Below are 13,831 nucleotides of genomic sequence, written 5' to 3' on the forward strand. Positions count from 1 at the left end.
TGCCTCTGAAGCACCAGAAGCCTGGTTTATGTCCTTTACTTTATTTCCACTTATAAAACGAATCCCTACAAGCCCCTGGTTAAGCGTAGCTCTTCCTTCCTTCCGCACGCCATGGAGGACCTCGCCTACCTCTCCCACTAAAGTATCCCGATACAAACATCCACCAACACCATATATAACCTCTTTGCAGGCTATAAAAATGGGAAGCTTTAATTGATACTATATTTCAAACTGTTGTGCAGCAAGGACATACTCCAGGCTAAGTCCTCTAGGGTATCTTTCTCCAGCCCTGCTTTCCCTGCAAGCAGCTCCCATTGCTCCCTCTCTACTTTTTGAGTGATTACTTACAAGAGAAAAACCCTCCTGAATGCACAGAGCTGAGTGGCTAACATATTCATAAGGGGTTTTATTGCTCAGATGGAGGGACTCTCTTTTCTTTTTCCCCCCTTTGATGCTGCTAAATGTTCCTCTAAATAATGCTTTGCATTTCCAAGTCCTCATAAAAGCCACCGCAAGCCTTCCTATAAATTCAAGCCTGCTCTGAACCGGGCATGATGCCTGCTGCTGGGTGCAGGCGAGTTCCTGACACAATTTCTGTGCCCTGGGGCAGTGGCAGAAGGGAGCAGAGGCTGCTCGAGCCATTTGGGGAGGAACCAGAAAGGAGCTGGAGGCCTCCCTGCCCTCCTGGTGTAATGCAACCCCCTGCAGCACCGAGGGCAGGGACAAAGCCAGTGCCTTCCTCAGCCCCATGCCAACCCCACAAGACCCGTGCAGCAAAGGAGGTTCCTTGCAGAGCAGCACGAGAGAGGATTTACAGGTACAGATGTGTTTGTCACAGGGGAGACCCCCAGCCTCCCCCCGGCAGCCGGGGCAGCAGAGAGCAGCGCAGCTCGTGCCAGGCTCCTGTGCAGGTGGCTCCAGGGGAAATGAAGGAAGAGCAGCTGTGCAAACCAGTCAGTAATTGTTCAGAGGGGAGCGAAACGGGGGGAGAACCCATCAAATGAGCACAAGGAAGAAAATGAACCAAGAGAGGGAAACAAGGACAACAGAGATTGGCTGGTTATTGATACTGCTGGTGGTAATCTGCTCTCCCACCCCAGCTGGCTTCTTGTCCCAGCCCTTCCCCTGCTCTCTCCCATTCTGCACCTCTAACAGGCTCAGAAGCTTCGTTTTCCAGCACGACTGCTTGTTGCAGGGGGGAAGCTGCTCTCCCCTGGGGCTGGAGATGTTTGGTGGGGATCCTCCCCCCCTCTTTTCCCCAACTTGCTTTAGGATCCTGGCGCACCAGAGCTGGCTCACATCTATTTCCTTCACAGATGAGTCTCACAGCAGAGGGATTTGCTTTCAGCCTCTGCCTTTGTTTGTCTTTTCCTGTAGAGGTGTTGGTAGCTCCTCTGTTTTAAGATTTTCCTCAGCTACTGGCATCTGTTGCAATCCTGCACATCAAACGGGAATTGGAGGGCACCCTCCTCTTGTGCGGGAGCATCTCCCACGAATGCACCTTCCCCGCCCGCTCACACAGCCTGCCTTATCGTCACACGACATCCAAAGGAGAGCAGCTTAAGGATGCAGACTGGTGAAGTGCACGGCAACATTAACGAGACGTTGGGTGCCGTGCGAGCAGCTGCTGTAAGACGGATCAAAGCTCCCAGCCCCATCTGGGCCAATGTAATCAGCTCTGCCGCCGCTCCGCTCACGTGGCAATAACCATGCCAGCACCCCCGCCACCCTCTCCCACTCCCCAGCCCTGATATTTGGCAAAAAGCAGCATTAAGAGCTGGAAATGAACCCAATAAGTCAGGAGCAGGTCCCCCCTTTGCCACCAGTGTAGGACTCTGGGTGACAAGCTACACGCCACCTCCCCAAACACGGCCAGCAATGCTTTCCTGGGTGCCATAAAGATTTCCAAGCCCAGCTCAGTTCAGTGTTGCCTTTAAACGTTTCCTAGCATTTTGCTGCCAGTTTGGTGCTGCCTTGGGATTTGCTGTTAATCAACTAGAAGGGACAACTTTAAGAGCTTTCCTCTTCCCCGGCAGTGGACTCCGCCATCACATAAAACGATGAGATTTCAGTAAAACTGATAGCCACTGCAAAATGTCTTTGCTGCTTCTGTATGAAGAATTTGACTGTTTCCCATAAAAATATTTAAAAAGTTTTTGCAGTTTGTAATTATATTTTACAGTTTCATTACAAAGCTCATTTTAATTCTTTGCCAAACCGTTTTTACCAGTCCTCTTGCCACTTTCTCTTTAAAGAAGTCATTAAGTTGGAACTGGAGATCATCCCATTTCCCACAGTTTCAACGATATTAATCTATTTTATTGGTATTTCATTGTCATTTCCATTCGAGTGTTCTCCGTATTTGCATAATTTGCATTGCCACCCCCTTCCTGGTGAAAAGCACGGACTCATCTTTCCTCTTTATCTCTACAGAGTCGCATTACGTTTTGTTTTATTTTAGTTTTTGAGGACACAAGCCTTCTGTGGGCCAGAGGCTCTGCAGGATGCTGGAGCCTATTTCCACCACTGCCTTCCCCCGGCCTTCAGCACGGCTCCTGTGCTCTCCCTCTCTTCTTGAGGCTGGTTTTGGGCTGGGGACAACATGTCCCTCCCAGCCTAAGCGATAACCTGGCCGGTGCCCCGAGGGTCGCGAGCTGATACTGGGGCAGCCTCATTTCCCCAAAGCAAAATGAGTTTCTGTTCTCTGATTGTTCAGAATAAAAATCTGTGAAACTACAGAATATTTATGTGCAGCCTGGGCAGTACTTAATGCCTTTCAGAAGCAGGTCAAGGCGTAGTCAAGTCCCTTATTTCAAGTTATTCCCTTTTTCAGCTCTGCACTCCTCTAACGCTCCGTTCCCCAATCTGAGGCCACAAAGCAGACACTCTCCTCCTCTTTTTCTTAATAACCAAGCTTTAGCCATTAAGGCAGCCTCCAGCCCCTGAGATTGGACTGCAATTTCCAGAGCCAGCGGCTAAGAAGCTTCCTCAGGGGGCAGAGCAGCAGCAGCCTTCCCACCAGCACAGGGCACCAGCCCACTGGCTGCACGCAGCACCCATCCCAAAAGCATCATTACGGGTGCAGACACACGTGCGTGGTGAGGCTCTGTGCTGGGACTGAAGAACCCACTCTCATCAAGGCTGAAAACCATTTAAAACAGACTGGGGAATCCCTCTGTGTCACGGGGGGATGCTTTAAGCCCTGCTCTTCCACACTGCTGCACCTCATTAAGCATCTAACTCTCCCCACTAAGATCACACCCCCAGGGGACACGCTGCATCCCAACCCCAATGGGTGGACGGGAAGCAGCAGCGGGCTGGGAGCACCACAGTCCTGGCAGGGAGAAGGTGTACCCTCAGCACGCCCCGAGCAGTCAGGCGAGCACGGGAGCTGAGGAATTGGAACTGACTGAATAATGGGTCCCATCGGCTGGAAGAAAATGAAATTTGCCCTCGTGTTACTGAAAACTTGCACTTGACGCTCACTGCACATTATAAAGAAAAGGTCAGTGAAACACAACAAATGCAAGGAGCCCAGTCGGAGAAAGCAATAAATAGTGACAGCAGCCCTTGTCTAATTTTTCAAAGCATCTCTGCCTGTGCTCAAATGCTACCAATTTCACTCTGCACTGCTGCAAGGGGCTGGGACAAACGGATCAGCTGCTGCAGGACAGGAGCATGCATAAGCAGGCTCCCGGGGCTCATCAGTGAGTCCCGATGAGAACAGGAATATCCATCAGATATGTTCAGTGATAACAACAAAGGTGCAATCGAGAAGAGGAAAGTTTACCCCCATGGTGTGGTCCTCTAGAGATGCCTGCTAAGGTGCTGACTCAGGGAGGCTTTAGGTAAGCTATAAAGAGAGCGGCTGCTGTGGGGTGAAGGGGATCTGATGCCCATGGGGTCTTACCATCGGCGATGAAGTGCTCGGGTACATGAAGTGTCACCTTTACAGTCAGCGGGCAGGAGAGCTGGGAGCCGCACACCATGGCAAGAATGCAGGAGCTGACCGCAATGAGGGTCAGGGCTGTCTTGTTGATGGGGCTTTTCATCGAACCTGGAAGGCAAAGAGAGTGGTGGGTGCTGCGGGAGGGACCCGCCTCGGCACCCCCACCCCGAAAGGCCCCCCCAGCTTGCTCTGCTTCCCCCTGCCCCGTGAAGACCAGAGCTCCTGGATCCTTCACACCCTATTCTTCCCAGCACGGTTTGCTCATGGTCCTGCAGGCTCCTGCAGCCAAGCCCCAGGCAGTGCTCAGCAGCCGAGGTTTATGTGGCAAATTTTATCAAGTCACAAAAACAATCAAGCCAAATCCGAGGGCTGCCGGTACCATGGCATCATTTACTCTTGCTTAACACCAGGAGAAATCTATGTCTACAAATTTTATATAGCATTGCTGAGAGTTAATTATTTATACAAATATGTATAAAGATTCAGTCATCACGCAGGGACTATGATGAACAACAAAGCGACCTACAGAGCCAGCCGCTTACAGGCAGCAGAGATTACAAGAGAAGTTGCATTTTGTCAGTCACAGAAGCTTACGGCACCTTCAAAAAAAGCAGCTCACAAAAGATTTTGTTCCAAGTGCCAACTCAACACTTTCCAACGCTAAGAGGGGCTTCTGAAGCCAACACCTGGACGGGACGTGGGTCGCCTGTCCCCAGCTCCATGGCCATGTGCTGGACACGTAGGGCAGGGGCTGTCTGCCCACAGTAGCCATCAGCTGGGGACATCCCATCGTCCTGCTCCTCCCCTGCTGCTCTGTGCAGACCTGCACGCACAGACAGCCCTGTTTGGCACCTTGTGTTTTATTCTTTCTTTTTCCTTTCTTTCTTTTTCATTTTTCTCTCTTTCTTTCTTTCTTTCCTTCTTTCTTATTTATTTTTAAGCAAATGGAGTTATAAAATCATAGAATAGGGACAACTAAGGATGCAACAAGGAGACTAGGAAGCACCAAAAAGGACTTTATGTCTTGGAAAGATGCTGAAGGGATCAAGCCTTGTTCTGACTATAGGAAGCATCATGCTCACAGGCTCTCATCCTCCCGAGGGATTTCAACCACCTGGACGTCTGCTGGGAAAGCCACGTGGCAGGCAGTAAGCAACCCAGGAGCCTCCTGGTGTCCATAGAGGACAACTTCCCTGTCCAGACATTAGACAAACCAACCAGAGGAGAAGCGTTACTGGACCTGGTGCTCACCAACGCGGAAGAACTTGTTAGCAAAGTTAAAACTGGGGGAAGCCTAGGTTGCAGTGACCATGCCCTGGTTGAGTTTGTGATCTCAAGGGATACGGGCCTGGCTGAGAGCAAAGACTCTGAACTTCAGAAGAGCCAGCTTCCAGCTGAATTAGTGGCTAAGATCCCATAGGACACAGTCCTTAGGGACAGAGGATCTGATCAGAGCTGGATCTCTTTAAGGATGTTTTCCTTGGAGCACAAGAGCTCTCTTTCCCTTATGCAATAAATCAAGAAGGGAAGGTAGGAAACCGGCATGGTTGAATAAGGTCCTGCTGCTCAAACTTAGGCAAAAGAAGGAAATGCACAATTAGTGGAAACGGGGCCATGTGCCCTAGGAAGAGCACAGAAACGCTGTCTGGATGTGCAGGGATGGGATCAGGAAAGCCAAGGCACTGACAGAACTAAACTTGGCGAGGGAGGCAAAGAATAACAAGAAGGGGCTCTACAGGTACATTGGCCACAAAAGAAACACCAGGGAGAGCGTAGCGCCTCTGACAAATCGAGATGGAGAACTGGTAATGACACACGTGGAGAAGGCAGAAGTACTTAACAACTTCTTTGCCTCGGTCTTCACTAGTGGTCAGGCTTCTCTCATGTCCCCAAACCTCTGGGGAGGGGCTGGGGGAGCAGAGTCCCCCCACTGTAAGCGAAGAGGAACTTCATAACCTCCTGACGCTACTTAACTACAAGTCTATGGATCCTGACGACATGCACCCCAGGGTCCTGAGGGAATTGGCTGATGTAGCCACCAAGCCACTCTCCATCACATTTGAAAAATCGTGGCAGTCAGGCGAAGTCCCTAGTGACTGGAAAAAGGGAAATGTCTCTGCCATTTTTAAAAAGTGCAGAAAGGAAGACCTGGGAACTACAGACCAGTGAACCTCACCTCTGTACCTGGCACGATCACGGAACGAATCCTCCTGGAGGCAATGTTAAGGCACATGCAGGACAAGGAGGTGATCTGGGACAACCAGCATGGTTTCGCCAAGCACAAATCATGCCTGACCCATCTGTTGGCTTTCTGTGATGGAGTAACTGCATCAGTCACCAAAGGAAGACTGATGTCATCTACCTGGACTTCTTTAAGGCCTTTGACAGGGTCCCACATCACATCCTAATCCATAAATTGGAAACATATGGATCTGAAGGATGGACCATCTGATGGATAAGGAATTGGCTCAATGGCCACACCCAGGATGGTCAATGGCTCCGTGTCCAAGTGGAGGCCGGTGACAAGCAGTGTCTTAAGACGAGCAGTGACTTAATTGCATTGTTCCTAGCCCTGATAGTTCTCATTGAAGACAACCAGAGTGAGGGCATGCTACGTTGTTGGTGAATCCGTGACTGTGATGGTTCGGTACCCTCAATCTGACCGGACCCATATTGGTAAACACGTTACTGGTGAACCTGTGACTGAATCCAACCAGACCCATAATGGTTAATCAGCTACACCCGTTAACACGACAGCTGGAAAAGACCTCCACGATCACCAAGCCCGGTCATCAGCCTGACCTACTGAGTCCACTCACTAAACCTCATTCAAAACATCCCTTGAATACCTCCCAGGATGGGGACTTCACCATGTCCCTGGGCAGCGCAGTCCAGTGCTTGACCACCCTCTCCACGAAGAAATTCTTCCTGATATACAATCTAAATCTCCCCTGCTGCAACTTCAGACTGTTTCCTTATATGCTGTCACTTGTCACCTGAGAAAAGAGACCGACACCTTCCTTGCTGAAACACACTTTCAAGTAGTTGTAGGGAATTCAAGTAAAAGCCAAAAAATAACTCAGACTTCAGCAGGTCTAGAGTCACAAACTCACCAGTGGCATTAGGATGGCTGAATCAGGTCATCTGCAGTGTAGGGGGACAGACCAGCCCCAGACAATGAGGGGAAAGGATGTGAGAGTGGGCAATGAAGAAATGTTTGGCAAAGACCTGGCTGCCCCACGAGATGCAGATGCTCTTGTTCAGTGCAGGCCAGGAGCAAGCATGAGCCACCCTCTGATGATGGAGAGAACCAGGAGAAACCATCCCCTGGCCTCTTCTACCCCATCTGTGGGTCCCTACGGCCCATGCAGGGGCAGTCCCAGCACCCTGAGCCTAGGAGCTGCATGTTGTTCTCCCCAGCCTGGCCACTCCATCAGCATCATGTACCAGGATTGCACCAAGCACCTTGCCCTCCAGCTCTGCAACTCCTGAAAACTATTTGGGGGACACAGAAATGCCAACCAGAGGGCAGGGACCAGCAATACACCCAGCTGCTGCACAGGCTGTTACAGTGCAGCCCAGATGTCTCAGCTGCTGGCAGACCTGTCCGTGTGCCTGACGAGGATTCAGGCAAGGACATGTCTTTATTTTTGGAACGTGATCCAGCTCCCCCCTCCTTGCTCTCTGCCATCATTATTTCATCAGCAAAGAGAGATTTAAAAAGCATCTGCTTAAAAATCGAATGGGAAATGCATCTAGCAAGTTAGCACTCGCGTGTTTCACCCGATAATTTCATCAAACCCACTTAGAGATGCGGGTGTCAGAGCAGGGAACTGGTGTCCAGGCTGGGCCCGACGCACAACCTGAGTTTTCCAGGCCAGCAGTGTGCCCCATCAAAGCCTCCCCTGCAGCAGGATGGAGCCTGCACCATGGGTGCTCCTCCTGACATTTGCAGGACAAGAGAAGTGGCTGATCTGCTGGGAAACACCCCATCTGCGACCAACAGGAGTATGCAAAATGATTATTTATGAAGCATCTTTCACTTTCCTTATGCATGCATCATCTAAACAGCCTTCCCACCTCTCTTTCACAGCTTTATCACCCATCTCCTGTGCCCTCCACCTTGCCATGCCCCTTTTTCCTTTCCAGTCTATTCCTATCATTAGCGTAAGTTAGCACCTCCAAACTCATCCTCTTGCAGGGCATGCTGTGCCTGCCACAAACCCTTCTTTTGGTTGGCATTGCTAAACTAATGCAAAAAGAGAAAAGAAAAAAAAAAAAAAAAGATGGAGAAAACCTGCCATTGAGATAATTGGACACAGTCAAGTACACAATAGAGCAGAGAACACTGGATTTTACCATTATAAATCACCTTTCAATCCAGGGTCTTAAAGTGCTTTGCAAACATTATATCACAAATCCCTTATGAGTTAGGCAAGCATTATCCCCTTTTTACAAAGAGCCTGAATCACAGGTACGACAGCAGCCTTCACCACCCTGCAGCAGAAGCCGAGCTGGGATTAGGGTCTGGGGGCTCCCATCCCCATCTCCTCCCCATCACTTCTCTCTCTGTGACTAAGAGGAAAGGTGCACAGGGGCCTGAAACAGCAAAAAGCCTCTTACAGCTCAATGAGTTTGAGCTTGGCTGCCCAAGGGAAGGGACAACGTGCTGCAAGTCTCCTCTAACTGCCTTCCCCGCTTCTCTGCCTTCCCCTTCCTGCTCGTTTCCACCACGCTGCTAATTGCTGACCTCTAGAACTGCCTGAAGTTGGCTGTCACCAACTGAACCAAATCCAGGGGAATTCTGCTCGAGCAGAAATTCTGTTTCCAGCTCAGCTCTTTATTGCTTACGACCAGTTCCCTGCCAGGCTTGAAGGCAGGCTATTAGCAAAGCAGATCCTTTCCTCCCTCTTTAAACAGAGGTACATTTCTCGATTTCCATCCCCTCGCCTGCCCCTCCGACCACTGACACTCCAGTAGAAGTGTTTGAACACCCATCTGGAGATAAAAAGCTGAGTGCCAGCCCTCTGAAAACGCAGCTGTATTCTTAACAACCCCTTGCTAACTAAACAAACCTCAACAGGTTCACCAGGGCTACGTGCTCCTGTTCAAGATGTGAAACAAAATGAATAATTCCTTCCTTGTCCTGGGGGTGGGAGCCAAACCGGCTCAGTAATTCAGAAGGAGCTGTGCCTGGACACTTTCCCTCCTCCTTTTGTAGTCTCTGGGCTTCCAGGAAAATGTTTAATGTGCAGATTTTAAAACTCAGTTCCACTGAACTTCTTTAGCTACAGGGAAGAAATGCAAGACCTTTCCAGGCAGAGGCTAGGACTCAGCAGCCCGTGAGATCCTCAGCACACAAGCTAAGTCTTGGCTCAGGTATTCTGTGGTCTAAAAGGGCCCACAGTATGTCCAGGCACAGCTGAGACCAAGCTTGCTCCCCAGATTCTTCTGCACTAGCAAATCCTCGCTATGTTGAGATGCTCTCACCCTGTTATTAATTAAAGAGGTCTCTGCTGTGCTTTGGATGCTTTCAGCGGAGCATGAGGGTGCTCTAATGCTCAGTCTTGGCTTTAGCCTAACTTGCAGGGAAAGCAACGGGGGAGGCACCTCTGTGAGCCCTGACACCCCAGCACTGCCTGTGCCCGGGGGGATGCAGCAGGTGGATGGACAAGAAGAAGAACTAACATCTTCTTGAACAGGGAGAAATGAGCTCCCCTTGAGCCCCAGGCTGCAAGAACATCGGAGAGAGGAGAAGAAAGAAAAGGCAAACTGCTCTGGAGTAGGGCAGAATCATACTTGAGAAGCTTTCTTCTACCAGCCCCATTAACCACAGCTTAATTAAGACTGGAAGACGGGAGGAGTTCAGGAATCTAAACCTCGCTTAAAGCCTCTGGCCCAAGCGTTGGAGCAGCTAGGGCAGTGGTTGAGGGCCTCTGGCCCCTTCCACCTTCCCACCTGGGACTTTTTTCCCCATTAAGCACTGGTGCCAGTTAGCCCAGCTCCAGCCTCACAGAGAGCGTGCGAGTCCTTCTGCAGACAGCTCAGAACCAGCTTGCAGAGCACCAAATTCCCCCAAAGATTTTGCACCTGCTGCAAGATGAAGATAATTTCAGAGCCACCAGTGTAAACACGCTGCAAACAGACCCTCCAAATGCACCGTGTCTCCTTGGAAATATAATTTACTTATGCAGTTAATTACTTGCGGCTTTGTATATTTTCCCTTGCCCACCTAAAGGACAGGGGTGGGAGAGATGCACCAACAAAACTCCGGGCTCATTTCTTTTTGCTGTTGGCAGCGCTGCTTAAATTCGAGAAAGGAGAAAAAAAGAAAGGTAAGTTCAGAACACGTATGGATTTACAAGCAACACGAATATCCTGTGCTCTCGGTAATGTGATGTTTCTAAATCAGGCTCATAAATACATGCTTGGGAGATTAGTCTATAAAAAAAAATAAACTTTAATTACCCCATCTTTATCAGCACACAGCCCATAGTGTTAGCCATATGTAGGCGTTAAACGCCAAGTGCTTCACAATCTTCCCCACCCCCCGGAGATAATAGCATAATACAGCATGTTTTGAGGCTACTCGGATATTAAAATGCATTTCTATCACCCGAGAAAGACAGGGATATGGAAACCAAAGCAGCGGCACAGCAAGAGGCGGGACTGCTTAGCAACGCACAGCCACCAGCACCAGCACCACAGCGCGGCACCGACACCGCGGACACCACAGCATGGACACCACGGCACGGACACCACAAACATCATGGCATGGACACCACAGCATGGACACCACGGCACGGCCATCACGCTATGGACACTACAGCACGGACACCACAGCACGGACACCATGGCATGGACACCAGACTGTGAACACCACACCACAGACACCACAGTATGGACACCACACTTCCAACACCACAGCACGGACATCACACCACAGCCACCATGCTGTGGACACCACAACACCAACACAACAGCATGGACACCACACCACACCCCACACACCACACTGTAGACACCACACCACGGACACCACACCACAGCCACCACAGCACCATAGACACCACAGCACCAACACCACACCCCACACCCCACACCACACCACAGCATGGACACCACACTTCCGACACCACAGCACAGACATCACACCACAGCGTGGACACCACACCACAGACACTACAGCATGGACACCGCACCCCCCACACCACACCACGGACACCACACCACAGCCACCACAGCACCACAGACACCACAGCACCAACACCACACCCCACACCACAGACACCACACCACAGCATGGACACCACACCACAGCATGGACACCACACCACAGCCACCACAGCCTCTTTGGCACTGCCAGCGGGGCCTGGCTGCAGCCTCCCCGGGGTGCGGAGCCCCCGATCAAGGCCAGGCCACAGCGTGCCCATGCTCTGCGCTGCTTTCTGCACGCCAGGCGAGTTCACCGCTCCTAATGACGCTTCTTTATGTTCCAGCAGAGGCTCATTAATACGGTACAGCAGCGTTTCCAGGACAGCCTCACACACGGAAACATCTCAAGGTGTTTTACAAGCGGGAGATCATGTTAAATCAAATCAAATACCAATCAAGAGAAGCGGCAGTGGTGGCAGGCTGCTATGGGCACAGAGCGTCCCACACTCCGCTCTCGCCACCCTTCTCCCCACCCTGCCCCACACCAGGTCCCAGGCACTGCTCTCCCCTTCCTCCTGCCGGCCAGGGCTCCCCCTCCACCTCAGGGTGTCCCTGTTCCTGGGCCAGCAGGATGGAGAAGCCCTGACCATGCACGCTGGGGACACTGGCTGCCTGGTGAGCACCCCCCAGCCCTGAGACCACAAGGAGTCATGACGGGGAGACGAGGAGGAGATGCCCACGTTGTGCAGCAGACAGGGGAGATCAGATGGTGCTGGATTTATGGAGGGTTTGATCTTGCTAAGAGCGTGCTGAATCAGATTAATGCTATTAACACTTACGAATTGCCCATTAGCAGTGAGCTGAGCTGCAGCACAGGAGGCTGCGGAGAAGGAAGGCAGTCGTGGGGTGGGGGCTGGCAGCTGAGCCCCCTGTGCACAGCAGCCTGCATGCCCCGTGCTCGCTCACCCCCAGCTGCTGCCATGCTCCTGGAGCATTAATGCTCCGGTACCGAAGGGATGAATTCGGTTTGTACCCGTACAGCCTCCAGCGGGGATCCCCCCTTGCTCTAACATACATCTAGCTGCCTGGAGGGAGATGCCGCAAGCACAAATCAACAGGGAGGAGGAGGAAAAAGGGAGAAAGGGGGGAGTGGAGGGAAAGGAAAAGCCCCAAAAGCCAGCGTGGATGAGGGCAGGGAAGGAGAGGGGAGAAATGGAGAAGGCAGAGGTGGCACAGGTTGGTGCCTCCTTGGGGACCATCACCACCAGGGCCATTTCTCTCCTGATATTGTTGCTTTTCTTGAATTTCCCTGGGCATGTACAATTAAAATCAATGAAGTCAGCTTTGCTTTCATGTTCTCAGTGTGGAATTGGTTGGGATAAAATCACATTAAAGAAACAGTTACATATTTAAAGCCAGAGACTGCCTGCACTGGAATTTTCTTGCACGCAAATCAATGGAAACACTTCTCTCGGAATTAAAGTCTGTTTTTTTTTGTTTTGTTTTGTTTTAAACTCCAAATGAATCCCAGTTTTACACTATACAAGCACAAAGGCAAATCTGAGCGGAAGGCTTTATTTCAAGGAGGGTGGAAAGCAATTTTCAATACAGCACAATGAAAACATATTTCCTCCAGGAAAAGAAAAGTAATCATTATCTAGAAAATAGCTCGCACCAAGTCACAGCCCAGAGAGGATTGCTCTCAGCGAGCACCGGGCTGGGCAGACGGACTGACTGGGGAGGCTGGGGGTGAGATGAACCAGGGGTTGTGGTGCCCGTGGGGCAATGCCCACATCCCTGCTGGCTCTCCACATGCCCTTGCCACCGCCTGCAGAGCCAGGCTGCCCTACGGCCACGCCACAGGGCAATTGGGCTAGGATTTCCAAAGCCAGCCATGCAAAAAAAAAAAAGGCAAACAAACACTTTTCCTCCCCTCCCTTCCTTCTGGAACAGACGCACAATAAAAATCTCAGCTCTGCAAGAGCTCCCCGGGGTTGGGGCATGGCCGTGCCTCAGTTTCCCCAACATGAGTGAGCTTTCCCAGTAGAGCCCTGACAGACGCCGCTCTCCACCTCCTCCCCCTGCTCAAGCAACAGGAGGAACGAATCTCACCATGGGTGGGGAGAGCAGCGGCACTGCACCACGTCCCCTCCGCTACCCGTGAACCCGCGCCCCCCCACCCCGCGCCTGTGTTGTACTTCCCATGGAACAAGAGCCTTGTTACCATGCGGAGGGCAACAGCGGAGCGATTAGCGAAATTTGTTACCCGCATGCTCTGAACAAAATTAAATTAAAAGTGCTGCTTTGCTGTCAAGATAAGGGCCAAGCCGGGGAGATAATTTTTCACTCTCAAACACTCAATTACTCGCGGAGGCTGCATCAGATACAATCAAAAAATAAATAAATAAATAACGAGGCCCACGCTGCCGCTGGGAACAGATGTAAAAGCCGTTATCTCCAGCACAGTCTGGGGATGTTAAAGAGCCTGAGGCTGCCACGGCACCGGGACTGCTTTAATTACAGACCCCTCTGCTCCCCAGCCCATGCTTTGCAGCTGGCTCCCCGTGGCGGCCCCTTTCCCCAAAAAGCTGCCGGAGCAGCCCAAACTGGGCTCCCCTGCAGGAACGGCATCAAACTGTGAAGGAGAGCAGTGCAGGGGCGGCTATTTGCTGATGCAAAAAAAATTTAAAAAAAAAGCACTACGTTTGTTTGCTCTCTGGAAAAGGG

The 13,831-nt window shown here is 51.1% G+C and overlaps 1 protein-coding gene across 10 annotated transcripts in view; it reads right to left on the bottom strand.

Annotated features, from left to right (window-relative positions):
- The window catches only part of ASTN2 (astrotactin 2), a 331,775-nt gene that overhangs the window by 193,756 nt on the left and 124,188 nt on the right, over nucleotides 1–13,831 (bottom strand). For 9 of the 10 annotated variants that reach the window (XM_072025073.1, XM_072025070.1, XM_072025074.1 and 6 more), the window contains exon 6: nucleotides 3,911–4,057. The exons of the other annotated variant lie outside the window; for it this stretch is intronic. In XM_072025073.1, the coding sequence (XP_071881174.1) occupies nucleotides 3,911–4,057 (147 nt within the window). The remainder of the gene's footprint in view (nucleotides 1–3,910; nucleotides 4,058–13,831) is intronic. 10 annotated transcript variants of the gene reach the window in all.

This window comes from Anas platyrhynchos, chromosome 18 (assembly GCF_047663525.1).
Source record: "Anas platyrhynchos isolate ZD024472 breed Pekin duck chromosome 18, IASCAAS_PekinDuck_T2T, whole genome shotgun sequence".
In the NCBI taxonomy this organism is placed as follows: Eukaryota; Metazoa; Chordata; class Aves; order Anseriformes; family Anatidae; genus Anas; species Anas platyrhynchos.